Below are 25,014 nucleotides of genomic sequence, written 5' to 3'. Positions count from 1 at the left end.
TTGTTTATTTTTCACTCATGTCCTCTATTTCCCTCTTGTCCTCTATGAGTTTATTTCTCTCAAGGGCTTCAAGGTTTGGAGCTAAGGACTGGATTTCAATATATTTGTCCCTCACTCACCAACGCTTGCTAAGCAAGATTTTAATTTTATCTCCTTCCCAACAACCACGTCTGTATCCCGCTTCTATGACAGCTTTTGAACGTACTTATTTTTCAAAGTAGCTACTATTTGACTGAGTGATCTTAATTACACCCATCTGCAGTTATATCATTGAATCTTCTCATCTTCAAATATTTTCTGTGCTAATTTCCCCCTCAATGCTAATTAATTCATTCATCAGAGCCCTATCAAGAATCTCTAATATACTCTTCACTGTATTTGATTCTGAAAACAGTGAATTATTCCACATGTTCCTACCCTCCTCTGAAGAGTTTATACTTTAATTGGGGAGATAAGTAAGACATTTCCAGAGGAAACTCAATCATAGCAGCAACACCACCATCACTGCAATTCACGATTGGATCTCAGATGCTGGTGCGGATGGTTAGGGCTAAGAGTTCATAAGAGTAAGAAACCATGCAGGACTGAAATTAGGAAGATGGGGACTGAGTCTTTTAAAATCTCTTAGTCTTTTAAAAAGTTTTAAAAGAAAGACCGTTCTGTGTGATTTGCCTAAGGTGATGTATCTATGAAAGTAGCCAGATTTGCATAGGTGGCAACTGGGCTTTGAGCTGTCAGAGAACAAAGAATTGAATGGAGCTTCCAGGGCCCACCTGGGGCATCTCCTTGCCTGGGACTCGGGTACCCATTTAAGGAGCTCAGGCCAGATAGCTCTCTGTTCTTTTATTAGTTTAGTTAGAACTAACTCAAAATTTTCCTTCTATTTCTAAGAAGTCAGAGGTTAAACTTCATTTGAAGGCATTATGTTGCGGGCACGAGAACATGGTTGGAGGGTTGTAATTTGTTGGATATGTGTTCTGAGGAAGTCATTCTTCTAGGAAACTGCATCTCTGCTTGTTCTTGGGGAGAAAATTGATCTCCAGAGAACCCATTTGTTCCCCTGATTGCAGCACTCAACAGCGGTTCAAAGCATGACTCAGAAACTCGAGGGAGGGGAGAATGAATGGGATGCGGTTCAGTGAGTATTCTCAAAAGAACATCTCGGCTTTTTGATGAAAATATATCTTACCTGGCATGAAAGGCCCTTTGGATGGTGCAAATAATAGTGTGAGTCTTACTATAATAAAGAGGAGGGAGAATAGATTCTACTGGCTTGAATTGAAACTGTCTTACCTCAGGAATTGGTTCATTCACATACACCCACTCTTCTGATCCTGGCTTAGATGGTGGTGGCACGACGGGAGCAGGTGACACATCTGCAGAGTCAGCCAGTGATTTCTTTACCAGTACTTTCCCTCCTGGCGATTTTCCTCTAGGAGAACCTTAAATGTGCGTATTAAATTATTCCATCACAAGAAGACGAATGGGGCTGGATTCTGGTGGATGAATAAATCTAAATTGCCCTGGACTTCAGGCAATTCACTACTTTTTAAGCAACTTTGGGAAGCTTATAAAATAATAAAATTTTAAAAAACTCTCATTTTATATAGCCCCCAAATTAACCAACTAAAATACACTTAGCAGATTTTTTAAAAAAGCAACACAACATCTCTCGTCCACTTAGCTATGGAAAGCAACTTCATATTTTATTCTCATTTCTGTCCTTGCTTCCACAATGAACACATAATTTTTTTACAAGACTCTAGAGAAGAATGTATTTCATTTACTATTGCAAAAGCTGGCAAATTAAACGCTCACCCTGAATGAGAAAGAGGGTAGCTATGACAGGAGGCTCTCGGTGCTCCTTGAAACCCAGGGGAAGAGCAGGAGAAAAGACGTTAATGTAAGAGCCAGCCAGAGCCAGTGGGGGATGTGGAGGAAGAGAAAAGGTATTGTAGCCCCTGAATATTCTCATATTCCTTGGATGAGACATAGGGTTTCTGAGTAGGAAATTACATTTCTTGCTACAGTCACAGTGTATGGATGACGGCAACTGCTGGGCTGTAAGTCTGGCTGAATGAAAGCATAAGAGGAGGAGGAAAAGAAAGAGCCTTAATTTCAGATCAGAATCCAGAAAGGGCGTGTGTGCCACCCTCCTGAGAACAGCAGGAGGAGAAGCCAGACTGGTTAAATGGGACGTTATAGTCTGAATGACCTTGAGTCTGATCAAAGCACCTTAACTCAGGAAGCACCGATACTTCCTTAAAGGATCAAAGTTATCATAGTTTAGAAATTCATTCAGTTAATTCCACTTACTTTCTGATTAGTTATTAAGAGTTTAGACACAGTTTATAGATGCCTATAGAATTTGCTCACTTTCTTTCCCCAAAATATAATTCTTTAATGAGTATTGCTTAATGATAATACTATTTAGAAAAGTAAATACATCTTACACCTTTATTCTAGTTAAAGTACATGGATTATAAATAGAGGGGAAGTTGTCAGTTACGTCTTGTGGACAGTTTAGGTGACTTCTCCTCATATATTTAAAAACAGTACTTGTTATCTACAAGTTTAAAGTTGTATCTAGATTTTTTTTTAATTAGAAAAATTTAAGAACATCTTTGTTCAGGCTATAACCAGGAATGTTCCTAACTTGATATATTTTTCTATATGATGATTTTTTCATTCTCTGACCTGGATCTCTGGTGAAAGAAAAGTGATAACACTATTGTCACTTGAAGATGAATTTCTGTAAGGAGAATTCCTTAGAAGAACTTTGTAATTATAAATGTGAGACTGGAATAAGTTTCTTTCTAAAATATCATGATCATTCAGTGAAAACTTAGAGAGCCAGGGAATATTTTTGGACCAGGGTGTTTTGATTTCACCTAACTTTTATCTAATTTTTAACAATAAAAATGCTAAAGGGTAAAAGATTCAAATGAATAAAAATGTATCTCTGTCACAGTGAGTGAAAATAAACGCCACTTTTGAACAAAATCTATCAACATCTGAAATGTTACAAGGGGCATTCCTTTTTTAAGTACCACCCATGCAACCATATGATGGCTTCAGTTTCTAATGAGATACTTGTTTTCACTTGGAAGTTGGATTATGGAGTCCTCAGTGTAGCCATTCTTCACTCATGAAAGGTATGGAGTGTAGTCTATGCTTAAGCACATGGTAAAGGTAGATTTTAGCAGTTTTTTTTTCAGTTATAGGAACCTAATAGTATCACACAGAAGCCCATGGAGTAAGAACAAATACAAATAAAATAAAATAAAAAGAAAAATGCAATTTTAGGATATGGGATTTATTTAATCATGTTATCTGCAAAGAAATGGTCAAAGTTGAAAAAACAGAACAACAGGTTTGAGCAGAGTATAACACAGTAGGAGCTCGGTAAAGGTAAGAATAACCTTTCTTATCAATTGATGAGAGGACACTAAGGTATATGGCAAAGGTATCAGGGCAGTGGTTCTTATTAGACTCTTCAGTTTGTTTTTTTTTAATTAAAAAAAATTTTTAGTGGAGGTACAGGGGATTGAACCCAGGACCTTGTGCAACCTAAGCATGCCCTCTAGCACTGAGCTATTACCCACTCAAGAGGACATTAAGAAAACTAGAACATTTTCAAATTAAATTGGCACTACTCAGGGAGATGAGAAGATTGCAGGAAGGAGAAGAGATATAGAAAGTATGCTTTTTTTTTTTTTTTAAAGAAAGGCATTATTATTACCTCTCAGTAGTAAAATATTTCCTAGTAGGATATGGTTTAATTAAGAGCTTTACTAGGTAGAAGCTAGAAGATTGGTTAACAGTAATGGCTTTCTTATTGCCTTGGTTTAGCAAAAAATGATTCTGTTGCTCACAGACAGTGCTGATGGCTGCCTGGGCTGCAGTGGCAACTGCAGTACAGACTCAGGATGCTCTGGGTAAGATGGAAATTTTAGCTCTGAAGCAACAAGGCCAGGAAGAGAAGGGGGTCACATTAGGTAAGGAGCCAGGGAGGGAACATGAACCATCTTACTCTTCACATCGTTATTGGGAAGCTATGTTGGAAAAGCTTGCGAAAGGAAAGTTTTCCCTCCTCAGTGTCCTAGAATTCATGTTGTTATTCTCTATGGAGCTGGAGATACGGGATGTGGACAACTATAAACTAATGAGGGCTGGTTATTTGGGATTCCTTATGGGATCTGATTTCAATACAATTATAATCAGTGATAAGCGTTGGGAACTCCCTAAGTTAACTTTGGAGTTAAGTTAATGGTTCCTAACAAAACATTACTTGGTTTATTTTGACTCTCAATTTCCTCATCTTTGAAGTGGGAAATGGTCATTTCTATGTTACAGGTGATTGTGAGGGTTCAGTGAGATTATATATTAAAATGACCTTGTACAGTTCCTGGCATATGGCAGGCACTCTGTAAGGCGTAGTTTATTATCATGATCAGGAATTACACTATAAAAGGAGATTGCTGAACTTCACTATCGGAACCATGACTGTAAATTAAACATCAACTTTCTGATGTGTGGCACCAACTTTCAGGTGAAACCTAATGTGTTTTGCATTTGCTATAAAATCTATTAAGACCACGTACCTGGTACCACATGCCACACACTGTCCTTTGTTTAAGGTCCCAGGTAATAAAAATGTATTTTAGAATTTAATCCTAGGAAATCTTAGGGCTTTTTATTTCTATTTCAAAGTATCATTATATACATGTTGTTTTCTAAATTGTAATCCAACTAAAATATTTTGGGGAACAGGGCATATTACAAACAACACATTAGAAATAACTGATTGTTTCTGATATTCCATACAGCAATAAGCCTGCGGCTCCAGTATAGTAGTTCTTCAACTTTAGCGATCACCAGAATTCCCTAGAGGGCTTATTAAAACCCAAATTGCTGGGCCCCTCCAGGAGTTTCAGATTCAGTAGGTCTGGGGAGGGACCAAGGATCTGTATTTCTAACAAGTTCCCAGGTGATGCAGATGCTGCGGGGTCCAGGACCGCACATAGTCACTGCTTAAGTAGACGCATCTAGGTATTTCAATTCCATTTCACTTTCATCTCTTTTCCCCACTCTGTTCTTCCATGTCCTTCCAATTAAATGTCACTGATGTTTGTAACACTGACATTTCATTTATTGCTAAATGACCTGCTAGCACTTAAACTAGAAGGCAAATCGGAAGGCAAGCCCTGGTGCAGTAGCAGTACAAACACACGGGCAGGCCAGCACAACTGGAGAGGACATAATTTCCAGACATTTGTGCCATAGAACTCTAGTCCCAGCGGACACTCTTCCAAGAGAGAATTCTGCAACCACGGTGTTCTGGGATGTTGCATAGTGGATCTCCCACTGCCTTACAGATACACATTGAGACAGATACAGATATGGATCTCCTGTAACTAAGAACATTTTAATTTGGTATAACTCAGCATTTTCTGAAATTGGTTGATTAAGGAAAACTCTTCATTTAGCCCCTAATGAACATCTCCTAGGTAAGGTCATAGAATTGAAAAGCCTTTATTTTAGGAAGGAATAAATCGGGATGATGGCAAATGTTTGAAGAGAATAAGAAATGCTTTAAGAACATCACAAATACAATTGCACATAGCATTTCAGTGTCAAGATTTGGGGGGGGTAGGGATTGATCTAATATGCAGAGGAAAAAAATAGAAATGAGTCAAAGACGCCAACAGCAGGAAATAATAAGTTTGAAGGAAGGAAAAAGGAGATGGTTACTCGAAACATGAGGTGCTTTCAATATAACTGGTATCAAAAAGCCTGTGAGGTAAACAGATAACCAATCAGTAGTATTCACCCTAGTGGTATTAATTCAAAATATTAAGAATTAAAATCATGAAGACTTCCTCTTAATGAAGGAAATTCTGTCATATATATGCCAAAGCAATAGTATTTCTCTGTAAAAGAAAGATTTGTAGATTTTGATTGAGAGTTCACCTATTTCAAATATCATGAAACATGGTAGAAATTGTGTTTACAGAAATAGAAACACAATAGCAAAATAACAGCAAAGCAATGTTTGAAAGTCCTTGGGTTTCTTTAATTGAAATCACTACATGACTCCAATGAATATATATATTTTACTGGCTGAGCTTGAATTTGCTTACGGTTTGTTTGAGTGTGTATACTTTTATCTAAGGACGCTCTTAAAGCATGTGCATTATTATGTCTAACTTGATGATTTGGTACCTAATATGCATAGGTGTATTGAATCCCTACATTTGATTACCCTATGCTGATCCTTCATTTGCCTTTACTGATCACGGTAAGACAGCAAGGGATGCATAACGTAAGTGTGAAAATTATTCTCCTACTCATAAACAGGTGAGAGGTGAAGCAGAGCATAAATTATAGCCAAAACTTTAGCTGAAATTTTCACCTCAGTGTTAACTCACCAAATGACTCTAGTTGTATAAGCGTATCAGGTCATATATTCAGAGAAGGGTGAGATTCTTTGAGAATCATGGTTAAGCATCTTTAAAGGCCAAAATAAAGATCCTTTTAGCCCATCATTTTGTGAACATTGCATACTCTTGGGCTGCTGCTGCAGTAGCAATTTGTAATGAAGAATTAAACAAAGGTGCATACTTCAGGACAACCTCATTTGTACGTATCCCGGAAAAAGTCAACTGCACATGCCCATAGCTGCATTTCAGTCTTCGATTGGCTGCTGTCGCAGCTTCCACATACAATCTAATATGCTTTTCAGAGCCTGGTATTTTCTTCTACTAACTGTCAAGTATTTACAAAAATGTATCCCCCTTATTTCACAGCTAAGGTTAAAATAAAATAGAAAAAAAACATAAGTGAAATTAGGGTCAGGAAATAGAGCTTGAAGTAGATGGTCAAAACCAGGAGAGGAATTAGAAAGCAGATTCCGAGATTCAGGTCCTGGAACAGATACTAAGATCGGAGGCACTAATTTGGCTCTGAACTTCTAGACGCCAAAAGAGAACAGGACGTGCTATCATGTCGAGGTGCTAACTATTTAGCCACTCAGAGGAAGAAAGATTTTCCAGCCCCTTGAATCTGAATGAAACTTCCCACCTAGGATTTCACATAGGGGCCACGGAACAATATAATAGGCACACTATCCCTTCAGAAAAGTAATATGCCAGATTATTATAGGTATAATGAAAGTTTCACTTCCTCTGCTATGTTGAGAACTTTATATTAAAAGTGCTTATCAGTGAAAGCAATTCCATGGGGGACCCAAGAAAATATATTTCAATATGTAGCTTTCTGATGTCATAGCTTAGCAAGAGAGTAATACCTATAATATCTATGATGAATGGCTATTCTGTATATTAGACATTATGTAAATTACTCCCTGCAAGCATCACTTTTCTCAGCAGGACCTTTGCTAAGAGCCAGGATGCAGAAAGACCGAGGTTCTATTTTTTTTTTTTTTTTTGGCAAGGGCTTACAGTTTACAAATGCCTGAGAAAAGTAGTCAACATATACTAGTATAAAAATCTAGCTATTTTCACTGAGACAGTTACAAAATGCAGCATTATACTTAATCATATCTACCTTGATCTGTACCTTTTCTTTTGAGTGAAGTTTCACTTTTCTTCCCTTTTCCTTCCTGAAGAGATTCTCGATTACCATGCGAGGGTTCTAAACAAAATTCAACACATATATAACATTGACGACTTTCTTCAGTAGCCTTGGCTATGATTTTAAGCAATCAAATGTTATTTCTCACACAGTTACATTTGCAAACTGCATAAAATGGCTCAGGCCTTTACTGTGAGTTAAAATTAATCTGAAACCAGACTATGGATTGAAACTTTTTGAATGACAGCCCTGAGAGTACCATTCTATTTTGTCACACTGAGAAGTTAAGTCCTAAGTTTAATATTGTTTGGTAGCGAATTTGACGATAAACTCTTTAGTGCAACATGGCTTCAGAGTTTTAAAAGTTAATCACAAGTCTATTTGAAGCAAATGGCTCTATTTGGATATATTTCACCTGAAGGATCCTTAGACAATAAGACAACTGGACCTGTAAAAAGAATGATGCTGAAACACCTTGAAGAAGAGATAAATAACCACATTGTTCTGATAGGGCACAACATTGAACATCTCTTGACCCCACACTTGGTTGTCTTGTGACTCCTACATTCCATTGTGCTTTGACTGTAATTTGAAATGGAAAAGATGGTTTGGGTACTTATTATGTTGGATTCCCCAGAGTCTACTTCAAAAGTATATTGGAAAGCGGGAGATGGAAAATTGAGGATCTGGAGGTCAATAAGATGTCCCAAATAATAGTTAGTTCTTTGAAAAACATCACTGCATCCCACATAATCCACCAAACAAGTTCAATCATCTTCCTCCCTTTGTCCTGGGCAAGGAAGGATGCACGTATGGGGCAGTTTAAATGCCTGTGATGGATAGACCGTCTGACCTATTCTTTGTATTTAGAAGTGATAGTTATAAGAATGTGCAAATGCATAACTCATATCACTTACATTTAAACATCTCAGATCCAAAAACCAAGATTCCACAGGAATAAGACAAATGAAGGAAAGAAGGATTGACCTTGTAACTTTGTTAACCTCTATAAAAGGACTTTTAAACATTCAAACTCTAAATAAATGAATAAAATCCAAACATTTGAATTAGTTGTTTTTTTAAGAAATAAGTTTAATAAAAAAAAAAGTCTAGATAAGCTATTAGTTCCTTTAATAGCAATACTTTAGGTAACCAACTTTTTAACTAGCTCTAAACTTTAGTAAAAGGCAACAGAAAAGAAGGTAAAAACAGATACTTAAGACATTGAACTTAAAAGGTATTGTGAGTAAGTCTAATTTCCACTGGGGGTAGCACGAATTCTGTCTATTTTTTAAAATTATTTCCAAAATATATTCTGAAATTTCAAAATATTTTCTTAAATAGCAGCATGGATAGCACTACTGTACTTTGTCACCCTGAGAACTTAAGTTTTAAATTAAATTCTGGCACTTGATAGTGGACTTGATAATAAACCGTGTAACAGAACATAATTGTGAAGTTTTTCAAATTTAATCTCAAGTACATTTGAAGTAGATATAAAATGCAGAACTGTAAAAAATTAATGAACAGAAACGACACTTGAATAGAGTCGGGAGGCCAGAAGGGGGCTCTCTCGTGCCCTAAGAGGATAGCATTGCCCAACAGGAGGAAGAAAGACTCCTCTTCTTTCCTGGCAAGGACTAAGCCAATGAAAAGCCATGGACTCATTGTTTACTTTGACCCTCCCAACTTCCTTTTCCCCTCTATAAAAGCATTCTCCTTCCCTGCTATGTGGGGACTTGCACATGGCTCACCACTGGTTGCAGACCCTGAATTATAATTCTCTGCTGATTCTGAATAAACCCATCTTTGCTGGGGAAATATCTGGCAGCCTATTTGTCTCAGGTCAACAGAACCATATACAATGTAGAACTATATTTGAACAAAATGACTGCTGCTACTCAGTGTACTATAGTTCATTCTTTACCCTATTTCCACCCTGACTCTTTAGTAAATAATTTCTCTTTCTTCTCAACTTTTAAAGAAGATTGTAATTGGGTGTTTGAGTTGGGCATGTTCAGAAGCCTCAGGTCTTCAAATTCTGAAAATGTGTTCTTTGAAAAAAAAACTGTAAATTATTTATATAAAAATAAGCAAACCTGCTGGGAACTTCCCTCCCTAAAATCGCTTAGCTACGCTTCCTGGAGCTGAAAGGTCAATGTGGTCTGCTCTATTGCCCCATTAATGTCAACTAGCACCGAGGTCTCCTTCCAATGATATGTTGCAGTTGGAAGGCTATAATTAGGCCCCTGGAGATTAACCCTTCTATACATTTTTAAAGATCAGGCACTAGCCCTGCCCTTGGTGGAAAAAAGAGACAGATACAACCACTCTTTGAAGCAACAATAGCTTTATTATTCCTCCAAAGCAATGTATTTGAGAATACAATTTTAAATTCACAAGCAAACTTAAGAAACTTAAAGACTGAACTGTGTTGTAACCAGAAATGCTAAAGACTGGTTTCAGGGAATGGCTCAAATACAAAGATACTCCTGGTTGTGAGGCCGAAGAGAGAAAAGGGAGGGGAGGCCATGGTCACAGGTTAAATGAGGCTCCCTCGAGCCTCTGTGATATCTTCCCCAGTTCTAAACAACATTTTTAAATTTTCCATTTGTCCTCAGACCTCTGACTTGTTTTTTTAATAGAAAAGCATGTATGTTTAATTAATCCCTTTGTGCTTTATTGTTCATATGATAAAATATTTGTTTTAAAATGTATGCCTTTAGTTAAGCCTCATTTTAATGGAATACAATGGTCTTGAATAGACCATAACATATGTTGTTAAAGTTTACAAATTTATCTGTTTAATAGAAATAAATTTAATTGAAAAAATCAGACACAGCTCAAATCTCCATGAAACATCATGGAGTTTCAGTCATGACGCAGTATCAAGAATACCTGGCTAGATTTGTGTAACGGCACAGTCAGCCACTTACAAAGCTAAAACCAGACACTAGAGCCACACTTGTTTCATATACACAGCACGGAAGTGATACTGGCATTTTCCCAATGTCACCCATTTCAACAGTTGAGCATTTTACTTTTGTCATTATATCATCTACTACTTAACTTAATGGTCCTTATCTAGAAAGAAGTTAGATCCTTATCTAGAAGGAATTTAAGCTTAACATATTCTCTATACAAACTCCACCCTTGTATGTCATATATTATAAATATACAGGTTTACCAAGATGTCAGGTGCTTGTTTCTAGTTGTAATCACACAGCACGAAAGATGAACAGTTAATGTGTAAATTCTAGTCTCCAGTAAATGCTGTTGATTTGTTCCCTTATTCTTGTGGACAAGTGGCTGTGCTAATTCTCATTTTCTTTAGTCTTACTCTTGACGTAAACTCAACACTACCCTTCAGCAAACAGACGTCTGTCCTCTTGATCTGGTTATTCTCTGTGCCTTTCTTCCTCTCATCTGCAGTCTCATTCTAATCAGTAGATCTGGGCGTGAGGACTCCACGTTCCCTCCCACACAGTCAAGTACCTGGGCTTGATGACAGCCATGCTCTTAGCTACTACGACTTTCCCACTTCATCTGAGCAGACAGCTTGGTTCCATGTGACTGAAGTTGCTTGAGGCCTGAATCTAGATAAATGGCCTAGTACTATAATGCATAATTCTTTTCTAAGTGAAAATAAGAACCTGGCAAACAGGATTATAAATCATTCTGTCAATCACCTGATGCTGGCTTTCCTTTTGCAGTAGGAGTTTTGGAATGCTCATGCTGGGGATGGCCTTCCTTCTCTTTTTCTGGTTCAGGAGGAGGAGGGAGGGAAGGTGTAGGAGATGTAGCCTCAGCCGGGGAAACTTCTTTTTTCATAGCTTCCTTTTCTTCTAATTTCTTTTTAACTTCAAAAGGATGATAAAAATGGACCTTTATTAGCAACCCCAGATAACTACTAGTTCTCACTGAACTAAGAAAAAGCTGAATTAATATAAAATTGCTCTTACTGCATTAAGGCTAAATTCATGTTTCGGGACTCTCCCGTAAATCAGCCAGTCCTTAAAGCTAAGATATGAAGTCTTTTCTGCCTGGTTAGAGATACTCTTTTCCCTGCCTCTGATGGTGATGATGATGATGATGATGATGATGATGTGTGTGTGTGTATAGCAGATAGAAAGGCTTGTTGAGGGGGTACCAAATGTGAAACTAATTATCTAGAAGTAGCTAATGTAGTGGGATAGGAAAATAAAAAATTATGTCAAAATTTCCAGGGAAAAAACAAGGTGAAAAACCATAAAGAGAAGGTTAAGATCAATGTAACAGAAGAAGTGGGGGTCGGGAGGAAACAGAAAGGAAAAGAAATGCGCAGCACCAGCTTCTAGGAGTAAATACATATAAAGCATTTAGAATGGTGCTCAGTACTCAATTAAGTCTTAGCAATTCATTCATTCATGCAGCAACTAATTATGGATCTGAGTTGTGCCATGAAGGAAAGGGCTATAACAATAAGGTAAAATGATTATTATTACTGTTACTACTACTACTACTACTACTACTACTACTACTACTAATAATAATAATAATAACAGCACTAGGCATAATTCTGGTTGCCAGAGATACAAAAGTGAAACAAAAGAGAGAAAAATAACTACTTTGTGGAGCTTGCATTTTAGTGGTGGGAGGCAAACCATAAACATGATAAATAAATTAATTTACATGAGGAGTTAGAAAGCAGTAAGTGCTACAGAGAAAATAAATAGAACAGAGTCAGGGGGATTAGGAGTGCTGTGGGGCAGCTTTTAAAGTTTTAAATAGAGTGCTGAGCAGTGGGGGCCCACTGAGAAGGTGACTGAGCAAAGGCTGGAAGAGATTTGGGGAGTGAGTGTTCCTGGCAGAGGAGACAGTCAGCCCGAGGATGGCTGGTTCCTGGTTGTCTAGGCTCCTGTTACCTTTGCCTTTCAGGATCCAGGCTCATTCTTGATAGCACACCCCACCCTGCCCTCCCTGACTTCCCAGCCCTTCAGCCTGGAAATGGCCGCAACTTTACGACTGTACCACTAGCCATGACTCCCTGCACTCTTGTAAGGCTCTTTCTTTTTATACATACTCCCTTTGCCCTCAGATTATTCTTTTCAAGCCAACAAGCCAAGGAGGCTTCATTCTATTAGACATTTTTTTTCCCGGTGGAAATTAAGTTTTTTTTATTACAAAAGTAATACGTAATTATTGTTTTTTAAAAATCCAACAATTTAGATAAATAAGCAGAAAGGGAAGTTTCCTGTTAAGCCTCTTTGTCCTTTTCCTTCCTCTGTCATCAATGATTGTTATTGTTAAAGAGAAAACAGACCAAAAATGGTGTCACTTGTGCTAAATAAAGCCCAGGATACCAAATCTGACTTACTACCTGCCTCTACTGCAGTTTCCACCTTCCCCAGAAATGCAATCTTAATCAGCCAGTTTGGAATTTTCTGGTCAGCACCAAGGAGGTAATCTGTCATGTGGGCCCTTCTTTATATACTCTCAACCCTAGAAAAAGAAGAGGCAATCTGTGTGGCAAAGACCCCTGCAGCTCCCTTCCCCTCAAAAAGAAGATGTCCTGGCCCCAAATAACCTCTCCTTTTTCCCTTTTGCTAATGAGGTCCCTGCCCCATCCTTCTGTTTATAAAAGCCTCCCATTTTGTTCTGTTCCTTAGACAGCCCTCCCAGTTGTTAGACAGGATGCTGTTGAAAAATGCTGGTTAGAGGTTCAAATTTGCTGGACTGAATTTTGTTTATTAGTATATACTGCCAGCCTCTTTTCTGTGCATATATATTTAATAATTGACATACTTTTAAAAACAAAACAAGGCACTATTTTATATATAACATGATTTTTCCCACTTCACAGTATATTATGATCATTGTTGGCAGAACATATACAGAAATACCACATCCTTTTATTTTTTTGTTTAACTTAAGATGTTTAATACAGAGTTCTGGGCTAGGTAAATGTTTATTGTTTTAACGATAAAATATTTGTTAAAATAGTAAACTGATTAGAATGTAAATCTTAAATAAGTAGCAGTTAAGTCTGTTAATGGAATAAGTGATTAGAACGTGAAATCTTTAGGAAATGTTGAAGTGAGTCTAGTAGCTGGCAAAAACACTGATTCTAATCTACAGATATTTGAAGCTACAGCTTAGAATCAGTTTGGTTTTGTGTTCCAGGCAAGACTTTAAGGTTGCTGTGAGAGGTTTCATCCCCCCTCTCAGCCTAATTTCTGACTGTCAAATAACATGTTAAGCCTCTTATATAATATATGGGTTGGTTTTTATTTTGCCTGAGAGCCTCACATGGATGTTTCTGGGAGCAGATACTTAGATGTGAAAGTCTACCTTTCGAAGTGTGAGCTCCTGGGTCCCCAAAGTGATTGTGGCTTATATCTATGAGATATTTGGTTCACTGATCCATTCGAGTAGTTAGGTCATCAATCCGGGGATGGAACACAGCATGCTATCAAGGGGGTTTTAGAATCCTTGTGATATTAACTTTGACCACTTTTTATTACACCAAAAAACTGCAGTTGCCAATATAGTTGGGGTGATTGATAAACAAAAGGGAAAGATGTATTTCTGAAAGAATTTCTCAAATTGAAGCCTGGCATTGGCAGGCAGTGTATGAGCCATGATCCCTTTCAATAATAAATTCCAATAATACTTGGAAAAGTTAATGGGCAATTATTACTGGTTGAATGAAGGAGGAAGGAGGTCAGGATGGTTTAATGTGAGTGAGATACACCCCAGAAGCATGCTTATAAATAAGTAGTTAATAGTCAATAAATTCATTCCAATACAAGAAGATTTAGGGGAAATGATCTACCTAGTGTTTTCATCCTAAAAGGATAATTCACTGTTTCCCTAGAATTGCTGAGTTTAACAGATTGAAATCTTTACTCTTCTCTATAACATCCTTAGTTTTAACTCTGCTAATTTTTTTTCACATGAAAACAGCCTTTAAGCAAGATGATCTCTTTTGATTAAATTAAATTAAAATGAAGAGAGAAAAAACTTTCATTAAGAAACATTTGTAGTGGGAAGCTAAAACCAGAGGTTGAAGATACTTGTAGATGGTATAACCCAAAGAGAAAAGAAATATTTACAGTCACATTTTCAATTCTTCCTAAACTCATTAAAACCACACATTTTCATTCAGGCAAGCTCAAGATTATAAGTAACTTTAATTACCTTTATTCTCCTTTTTCATTATTTCAGTTATAAACATTTCTTTTACTTTTTGGCATAAAGACTCCTTATCTACTTCAGCATTGATTTTTATCAAAATGTTTTCTGGCTCTGTAAACCATTGTTCCAACAAAGGCCAGTTATCCAAGAAGCCTATAATCCTGCAAAACCCAAATATTATGTGAATATCACATATTGACTGAAATAACAGAGTAACATTAAGCATGACTTATCTGATGTACATAATGAAAAAAATAAAAGCAACTTTAAGAAATCTACAGGCAATGGAATATTATCTATTTTAAAGATATCATTTAATGCCATCACGCCATATATTGTTAGATATATGAAAGAATAAGAGAAGATTTGAAAATTCTACCATTTTAGGAAACCTTTGGTGTGGGTTCTTGAAGTGAAAATCTAAGGCGACACCACCTACACTCATAGTAGACTAACTCTGAGCATCGTTCTGGGGGTAGGTACAGGCTGTGTCATCTACTTTTTTCTTAGAGTAAAAGTTGAAAAGAATTTTGCATAAGTATAGATGGTTCTGACTTAATTGTTTTACTCAAATATACTTTTGGAATGATTTTTTGAAACTTTCCTGCCTTCCGAGAGTAGATAGGCTTAATGTAACTCAAATTCCTCTTCCCTAGCTTACTTCATATTTTTTGACTTCTCAGGATTTCAAAAAATTGTCTAATTTTGTCTGATATTTTTTCCAATGAGCAAATTGCACACAACCAAAAGAATATGTGCTTTTTTTTTTAAGCATAAGTTCATTTTAGTAAAACAGAAGTAGTTTTAGAACGATGCTCTCTAGCCTGATGTCTAGCTCTTTGAAATTCCACAATCTTCACTGGCATTTGCTGAAGGAGGGCTGAATTAGGAGTCTACATAATGAACTTGTAAGTTCATGTAACCATAAAGGGAAATGCTGCTTGATTTAATTCTTTTCTCCCCAGACTATGATGACTTATGCTCTGAGTATAAAAGTTAGCACATAAATATTTCATTCAACATCAAAGCTACTTAGTTTTGCTTTACCTGGAAAAGACTGAATGCTAGGAAATACATTTTTTTTCTAGACCTGGTGATTCCAAAGTGACTAGTTGTCAGTCTGTTCAAAGGGTAAGAAACAAGAAGCAGGACATGGAGTTTTAAACTAACCTGTGCTGTATTTGGTCTCTTAAATTCTGGTCCTCACCCGTATCTTGGTTTCTAGCGGCTACACGTTGATTGATATTTTCGTGAGGAGTTTCACTTGAAATTTCTTCAGCTATGATATGGAAATTACTTAATTAGATAATTTGCTAAACCAGTCAAAGTTCCAGTAGCACTGCTAAAATGAACTGATGCAAGAAAGCCAAATAGGCATGACCCTGCCTTTGGTCCAATATTAATTACAATGTTTAACAAGATGTTGAAAGAGTATAGTTTTGGGATCAGAATTCAAATTTCCCTTGGCAATTGGGGGAAATGAGATAAAATACAACATTAAAGAAGAGCTGTAGTTTCAATGTAGATGATCTCAGGATTAATTATGATGAGATGAGGATAAAAATGATGGGTCATCAGTAATAACAAACTAGGAAACAATTAGAAAATCAACACTACAGTGTAAAAGTTAAGAATGAAAAAAATAGGGTGGTCATAAAGTCAAATATGTGTAAAAGCTATTTGTCAATTTTACGTTGCAATAGATAAAGTAATTTATCTTTCTAGACTTTATGATTTTTCCCTGTAGAACAGATATGAAGGAATATACCACAACACACCAAAAACAACTCCTCTGACTGAGTCCTATTTGGGATTAATGTACAAAGCCCAGAATACAATGAATTCAGAATAAACAGAAAATCATAAAGAGGAAAAGAAAACCTTGAACTGGATTAAAAGGCATTAGAATTCCTCTGCCAATGCAAGAGAACATTGAAGAAAAAATTAAAAGTGTTCAAGAAAATGAAGGACCCTCACAGGATACAGCCATCAATTGTTCTCCATCTACATTCATGATAGAAAATGAGGAAATTAATTTGGAATACAGAATATGCTTTTAAGTTATTCATAAAACCCAAAGATTACTGACAGCAATGGGTGACTGAAGAAGATGTGGAGACTCTTCTCAGGAGATGCTATCATATACCATTTCATGGTCACTATCTTCTTTGTCAAAGACCAGCACATGGATCAGTCTTCCTCTCTCCCCAAACCGCACCTAAGCATCGGCCCCTTCCCCTCCTCTCCACTTCCGGCCCTCACTAACATGGCCACATCCTGGGTTTTGTGATCCCCTGGAATGGCTTCATCTCTGGAATGGCTCTAACCCTGCAATCTTAATGACCTACACTCATATCGTTTGTCCTTCCAGCACTCCTGTCCAGCTGATGAATCTCTGCAACATCATCCAGTCCCTTAAATTCCTACATCTTTTCCCCCAAATTTACCAGCATTGTTCTGACTTCACTTTATTTTCTAGCAAACCTTAGTTGCATGGTTGAAGACTTCAACTTCTCTCCCTCATCTGACAACTTCAGTTTGTGTCCTTCTGCTACACCAGCCTTAGATGATATTCGTCTTTCTTTCTAAGGCTACACTTATACTGGTAGATCGAAAGAAAATACACAACCTTGTGACCTGTAACCTCACTAATTCTCTGGCTCAAAAATCAGCTGGGCTTTTTCATACATATATGCACCCTTTCCTAAAACAGAGAGAGATATAGAAAGAATACTAAAATAATAATGATAATAAATATCCTGTCCAATGGCTCTTTCCTTTCTTTCAGAGACAAGCTTCTTGAAAGTTATCTCCACTCATGCTCCCCACCTCCCCACCTCCTGTTCGCATCTTGGGCCACAGCAATCCAACTTTCTCTGTCCTCCTCTCCGTTGAAGCAGCTCTCATTCTAGTCATCAAGACATTAAGGCCAATGGACTTTAGTACACACTTCCCTCCTAACATCTAGACCCATTTATAGAACTGTTCTCTGAACACCTTAGCTTAAAAGTCCCACAGGTACCAGGTACTTCAAGCTCAACACGTCATGTGTTTCTTTCCATATCCTCTAAGTGAATGATATCATCATTCAAAAAGCTGTGTGAGTCAGAAGCTAGAAGTCATCCTGTTGTCCCTGTACGACATCTCCCATCCCAACTGATCAGGAAGTTCAGTAGTTTACCCCCTAAATATTGCTTGAAGCTGACTCTTTTTACCTGGCCTCTATAGCTGTCTCAGTGCCTCTGTTTCTTTTCAGGTGGTAATAGTTTTATAACTCATTTCATCGCTTCCAATCTCACTCCCTTTCCAATGCATCTTCCACAATGCAGCTAGAATGACCACTATGAAAAGTACATCCAATAGCATTTACTCTCAGCTTTAATAGAATTTAGTGACTTCACATGGCTTCAGGATAAAGTTCAAACAGCTTAACTTGGGGCAAGACTCTTCCACTGGCCCCTGCCGACCCTCCAGGCTCATTTCTGCCACTCCTCCATACCCCATTGCCTCTCAAACCTACTGATAATCTTGCTTCTCTCTAGACAGACCCTGCTTACCTCTAAGCCTGGCAGACTCCCTCTACCTTCCTCCCTATGATGGCTGGTAAATATCTTCCCAGTCTGGGCTCACCTCCTGTAGCATAGAAATGACTATAGAATAACAACCAGTTTACTTTTGATTCTTCTCCCACTACACTGTAAACTACTTGAGGACAGAGACTTGTCCTTCATTTCTGTTTTATCAGTTCCTGGAATGTTATAAATGTTAGGTAAATATTTACTAGGGGTGCCATTTTAGCTCCCATCACTCTATAACAGTGTTATCCAATGAACTAAGATGATGGAAGCCTGTACTGGTGCTGTCCAGTACAGTAGTCACTAGCCACATATGTACATGAGATGTGGCCAGTGTGATGTACGAAATGAAAATTTTTATTGAGGTACAGTTGATTTACAATGTTCTGTTAGTTTGAATTTTTAATTTATTAATTTAAAATAATTTAAATAGCCACGTGTGGCTAATGGCTGCCATGTTGGACACACAACTCTATACTGTAACCCTTTGGCTCCTTAATTACACTTTCCACTAAACTCTTGATGGCAGGATCCATTTCTTCTTTATTACTCTGTCACCAGTGCCTATCACAGTGTTCTGGTATTCAGCAAGCATGCAATAAATAATAAATGAATATGTGAATGAAGCAGATATTTTAAAAGGATAGAGTTCCATCTGTCTAAAATGGTTTAGGTGGGGTCTTGCTTAAGATGAGGAGAGTAAACTGGCAAAGTGATCTTTCAATGCCATTCAAACTTTACATACTAAGAAAGAAAAATCTAAAGAAATGAAAGAATCACACATTTTCTTAACTTAAAATTTTCTTAACTTAAAATTTTCAAAGTCAAGGATATATTTAGCTTATTCAGTTCTGACCAAAGCAAGTAAGAACTATACAATCAATGATTTCATACTAGTTTTTATGATTTAGAAGAACCTAATCTAGTAGTTGGCTCAGTTCACCTCAGACCTAGAAATATACAATTAGAAATACATATAAAAGGAAAAAAATCACATCATGCTTTAATACCAATTTCTGAGGATAGAGAAATAAGATTATTTATGTGTACATGTGTGAAAAACTTGACTAAAAAAGGCATTCTCCATGAGTAGTGAAGAAAGGGCATTTTTGAGACTAATTTTCAGTCAAGGGTCTAGAAATAAGAAATTAAACTATTTAGAGGCTAACATCAGTTTTGATAAATTTGCCAGAATCATTTGTCATGTAACTCTGAGAAGGAATCGAAAGAACACAAGTTGGATTGAGTTTCCTTAAAAAATTATTGCCATTGGTTTCCTTCGATTTTGAAACACACAATAAATGCCTCCTATGGATCATCAAGAGTGGAGGCAGGAGGAAGCCCTTGCAGGTTATAATCAGCTTTCAGGGACCCTCTCACCCTCAGGTCTTTGTGTGTCCTTAATAACTTGTCAAACTTGTCATTATCTTGAAAGCGAGTCAGACTGATTTGAGCTCGGGGCCCTGCTCTGCCACCAGATGGTCATGATTGGCAGTGCTCTTCTCCAGGCCTCAGACATCCCTGAACAGGAAGAGGGAGTTGGCTGGACAAGCAGAATCATCACGACTGTCTGCAGAGCTCCTCCTCCCTTGTATGAAGAGTAGTAAATTCTCTCTTTTGAGACTGGATGGACAGCATCCAGTTAAAACTACTGGGCTCAGCGGCTGAAGTAATATCTAATGATTTTGTCATTTTACTTAGGTAAACAATGAGAGGAAGACCTCAAAATTATACTAACAAAATAAGGTAGAATGTGACCTTGGACAAGTCAAGTGTTCATGCTTTAAATTTCCACCTATAAATAAAGGCACTGGGATAGATGATGGTCCCCAAGTCTCTCCTGACTCTGAATGTCATTGTATTAGTAGTAACAGCAAAAATAAAAGAATGATGTTACCATTTGTTAAAAGGCAGTTTTCTAAAAAGGTAAAATCAAGACTCTCAAATGTAAAATGACATTGTCTAATTCTTCAATTAACAAGGGACCTAGTAAGATGTTACAACTAGTTCAAATGAAGATCTAAAACACATATTTACAGACAGGAATGCTGAAAAAGATGGTCATAGATGGAAAACTGGTTAGTATGCATAAAGCAATGTAATATTTGGAATCATCTTTTCGAAGTATAGAAATTAATTGTATCTTGACTGAATAAAATTCATTTGCATGTTTATGAACAAGAATCATTTGAATTACTATCAGTTCCCTAAAATTTATAGACTTATAAAAGAGCCCAGTCAAAGTCAATGCAAAGCAGAGACTCCTGTGAAACCAGATCCTCCTACGGATCCAACAGACAATACTCAGCTGTCTATTGAAAGGATGTCCAATAATCTTTAGCTCATTTCAAAGTCTTCCACTATTTTTCCTGATTTATTTATTACATGCTTAGCATCATGCACCAGATTCTATCCTAAGTGTTGAACATTTATCTCATTTAATACCTGTGATATTGTGATATATAAGAAATATATATTTGGTCTTCATCTCTGGCTCCTGATACAGAGCTTTGAAAACCTTTGCAATTTTCTGAGTGACAGAGGTAAGAGGAGCATTTTTTGTTATTCATAATAAGCCCCTTTCAATCTTATCTGAGTTTATGCCAAAGAGGTGAATCTTGGAGGGTGGAGCCCCATTGCCTCAGAACCCAAATGCCTAGAGGGCTGGAACTTCCAGTCCTACCCCCTGATCTCTAGGGAGAGGAGAGGGGCTAGAGACTGGTCATCAATGCTCAATGATTCAGTCAGTCATGCCTACATAATGGAACCTCCATAAAAACTCTAAAGAAGGGGTTCAGAGAGCTTCTGGGTTGGTGAATGCATCCACATGCCAGGAGTGTGGCACACCCCAAACTCCATGGGGACAGAGGCTCCTGAGCTTGAGACTTTTCCAGACTTTGCACCATGTACCTCTCCATCTGGCTATTCATTTGTATCTTCTATGGCATCCTTTATAATACAACAGTAATAGTAACTGGTTTGCTATAAGTCATTATAGCAAATCATCAGATCTGAGGAGGGGTCATGGAAACCCGCAATTTGTAGCCAAGTCAGACAGAAGTCAGGGTAACCTGGGGATCCAGTACTGGAGACAGGCATCTGAAGTGGGGAGAAGTCTTGTGGAACTGAACCCTTAAACTGTGAAAGTCTGTGATAACTCTGGGTAATCAGTGCCAGAACTTGCCAGAATTGAATTAAATTGTAGGACACCCAGCTGGTGTTTTCTGAGAATCAGAGAACTGGGTAGTGTGGAAAACCCACACATTTGGTGTCAGAAGTGTTGTAAGTAAAGAAACAGTTTTCCTTTAATATGCACAACATCACAATGAGGCATTCTATGATATAGGTTGTGAAACAGAGGTTTAGAAAAATGAGGTGCCTTGTCCAAGGTCAAATATCTCATAACCTGGAAAGCCAGGGATCAAGAATATGTGCTTTTACATATTTACATAATTAATTTGTGGAATAAAGTAATATTTTCATTTCAACAATGAAAAGAGGTTAAATAAATCATGAATTTTGGTAAGACTATTCAACCCCACTATGTGAGAACTTCCGCCAACTGACACCTGCTCCTCAGAGTTAATACACAATCCGTGGGGAGGATGTTCCCAGACCCTTGCTTGCAGCACCAATGTGGTTAATGAACTTCATTAGGGCGACACACCGAGAACTACTAGATAGCCATAGGATTCATGCAAGTCTCAAAAAGGGCTCATCTATGCCAGGGGAGCAGCCAAGTTGATGGGAGGGTTCAGTGACATGCTGGCAGTCAGCAGGGAATTCTCCACTAGTCCCAGGCTTGGGCTCCGGTGCTGAACACGGATAGAGCAGGAGGCAACTGTGCTGTACTAGATAATTCTTTGGAAGTCTGAAATGCATTCTTCAAGAAATCGGAACATTCACTGTTTCAGTCAAAGAAAAACAAAGAGCTTTGCATTATTTAAAAAAATATTTTAAAAAAAGAAGAAAAAGTGTCCAGCTTACCCATGATGTCATTCATGCGATTCAGTGAGAAGTTGTCTGAAATGTCTAACAACATGACAAAATCAAAGGCAGAAGGGGGAAGAGGCACTTCTCTGGAAGTCGTAGGGTCAACAGCCAGTGTGGATATTTGTAATTTCTTTCCCTCCATTTCTATGAGGTGTCTGTTGCAGCCTGTGAGCGCCTCCTCCAGGAGCTTTGCTTGGTTTAATGTCATGGGAAAACCATCAAGGATCCAGCCTTTATATTCAGGTATCTGACTAAATTAGAAAAGGACAAACCATTAAAATTTTGATAGAACAAGTATCTTAGAAATAAGAATACAATGAATCTTGCCTTATCTTTCTTTTAATTCCACAGTAACCTCATTCTGCAGGAATTTTATTTCTTTATGGCTAAAATTGGGTTTAGTAATGTACCACAAACACTCCCTTGCTCAGAATCCTTCTGTGGGTCCCTGCTGCCCTCCAAATCTATTCCAGAAGCCATAACATGGTATTTTAAAACGAACTGGACTTCGGTGCAGCCACTATGGAAAAACAGTATGGGGAGTTCTCAAATTAAAAATAGAATTACCATATGATTCAGCAATTCCACTCCAGAGCTTAGGAAAGCATCCTGCATAGAATGGGTTTGCTGATTCATTGGCCTCAGATGAAGAGGACAAATTTCTTGAGCACTTTACCAGGTTGGGGGGACCTCTTCCCCCACCTCCAGTCTCAGGAGCTACTTCAGAGGGTGGAGGAGGTCAGGGCCACACTGCCCTGCCACAGTGCGAGGACACCAGAGGACAGGGAGTGAGGAGACCTAGGCTTTGGCTCTGGCTACACCGCTAACCAGCTATGTGACTGGACTGCAGGACTGAACTGCTATGTGCCCTCCTTTCCTCACTGGAAAAGGATGCATTTGGACTAATTGAAAGGATGTCAAACTGATGACAGTCCTCTAAAGGTGCCTCAGGGCAAAGGGGATGGCGGTGGCAGTGGTGGGAGAGCAGCAGACTTCAGAGGGTGGGGTGTGGATGCTCTAACATCACTGAAACCAAAGGTAAGAGCTGCTTTATAGCTAATGCTTTTCATATACAATTTTCTTTGAACAAGGAGTCCTATGGCTCAAACATGCTTTATTCCAGTTCTGAGAAATGTTGCAGCTATTAGCACGAGATCCCTTCCAGGTTGGAGGATAGCATCCCTGCGGCCTGGTTTCTTCGCCGTTGTATTCAAAGAGTCATCAGTCCAAGATACATCACAACCGAGAGGCAACTTAAATCTTTAATGAGGTCTCTTAAAAAAACTGTAAAGGAGGGCTCCTCCATTCCAGAGGCACAGTAAAACTCCTCTAAAACCTCTTTTCCTCACATCTCTCAGCCTTAATGTTTCCCACGCAGCACAGCTACCCTAATTCCCTCCTCCACTCTAAGCTCTGCCGAAGTCATTCACAGTAACATTTTGATTCTTTTTTTCCATTCTGCTCAAACCTATCTCTTTAGTATATGGATCAACCAAGCCTCTATGGCTTTTAATTTCTTTTCTCTATTGCAAAGGAGGGCAAGGAAAATCCTTTAATTCTCATAAAGAAGGAGAGAAAAGGCTACAAAATTATACCTATTTTGATTTTCTTCTTCCCCCCACCACACATCATCTCTGGGCTGTGCATATATGTTATTCTTTGCCTGTGCAACCCCTGCTTCTCACTGCCTTCCTGCCCAGCACTGCCCAGCCTTTGGATCCCTGGGGTCACTCCATCCTCCTGAGACACAAAATGGGGAATCTCACTGGCCCATGACCACACAGGTAGGGTCTCTCCTCTCCATCATGTCCCTCAGTTTTTCCAAGTACCTAATTTCTCCTTGAACTCCCCCCACAGAATAGAACTTAACCTGAATTCACATCTGAGTGAATGAAGTCAAGGTTGGTAAAGGGGTGAGAGTGAAACACAGGCATCGAAATCACAAAACATATCTTTATCCTGCTGTATGTTTTCTCATGTAGATGAGTGGCATACATTAGACACTAAATTTAAAAAATATTTCTCTATTATTCTTTACACTGCTCTATCTGAGAAAGAACATTTTAAATAGATACAAAGAAGAAAAGTGTGACACGTACTTAATAGCATTTACCATGATGCTGACGAGCAACACATCAGATACGCACTTTCCCTTCTTCAGCAACCTTTCTGACTTCGCACCAAGCTGAGCACGCACAGTGAACTGTGAAGATAAACAATGAGTGGTAGAGAACAGCTCATTTAAAAGTCGTATTCTGAGTATTTGGAGGGGAAAAAAGTTAAATGGTCACGTCCCGTGAAGACATCAATCGTTTAGCACAGTTCTGGAATCGACCAAGCATTAGGGGAAAATGCGTATGCGGGTTTGGAGGTCCCTCCTCTGGCTCCCTTCCTTCCAAGATCCTCCTCTTTAATTTTCAGCCAAATTTCATACTCTAATATCTTAAATCATAGAGATTGGGGCTTTCTGCTTGAGTGCTAGACACTTGTGCCAGGCAGACGGCGCATGCCCTCTGGCATAACCTGTAAGTCTGGCTTTGGTCCACTGAAGTTCTCTTCTGTCAGATCACACACATTTTCCACCTAGTTTCTGCTGTTTGCTTTTCTGCTGCCTGCTTTTGGCCCTCAGATACTTAGCTTCTCTGCTTGCCCAGCATTTATGTTGTTATCTGTA

At 38.1% G+C, this 25,014-nt stretch overlaps 1 protein-coding gene across 5 annotated transcripts in view; it reads right to left on the bottom strand.

Annotated features, from left to right (window-relative positions):
* SPEF2 (sperm flagellar 2) overlaps positions 1-25,014 on the bottom strand; it is a 157,000-nt gene that overhangs the window by 64,942 nt on the left and 67,044 nt on the right. For 3 of the 5 annotated variants that reach the window (XM_074357011.1, XM_074356987.1, XM_074356997.1), the window contains exons 14-20: positions 24,440-24,543; positions 22,335-22,591; positions 15,943-16,051; positions 14,776-14,933; positions 11,286-11,456; positions 7,570-7,656; positions 1,294-1,442 (exon numbers count right to left, since the gene is read on the bottom strand). In XM_074357011.1, coding sequence (XP_074213112.1) covers positions 1,294-1,442; positions 7,570-7,656; positions 11,286-11,456; positions 14,776-14,933; positions 15,943-16,051; positions 22,335-22,591; positions 24,440-24,543 — 1,035 coding nt within the window. The remainder of the gene's footprint in view (positions 1-1,293; positions 1,443-7,569; positions 7,657-11,285; positions 11,457-14,775; positions 14,934-15,942; positions 16,052-22,334; positions 22,592-24,439; positions 24,544-25,014) is intronic. The other 2 variants (XM_074357016.1, XM_074357008.1) reach the window with 1 other exon arrangement.

Source organism: Camelus bactrianus, chromosome 3, assembly GCF_048773025.1.
Source record: "Camelus bactrianus isolate YW-2024 breed Bactrian camel chromosome 3, ASM4877302v1, whole genome shotgun sequence".
In the NCBI taxonomy this organism is placed as follows: Eukaryota; Metazoa; Chordata; class Mammalia; order Artiodactyla; family Camelidae; genus Camelus; species Camelus bactrianus.
The sequence above is the reverse complement of the archived record's forward strand: the minus strand, read 5'-3'. Positions and strand labels throughout refer to the sequence as shown.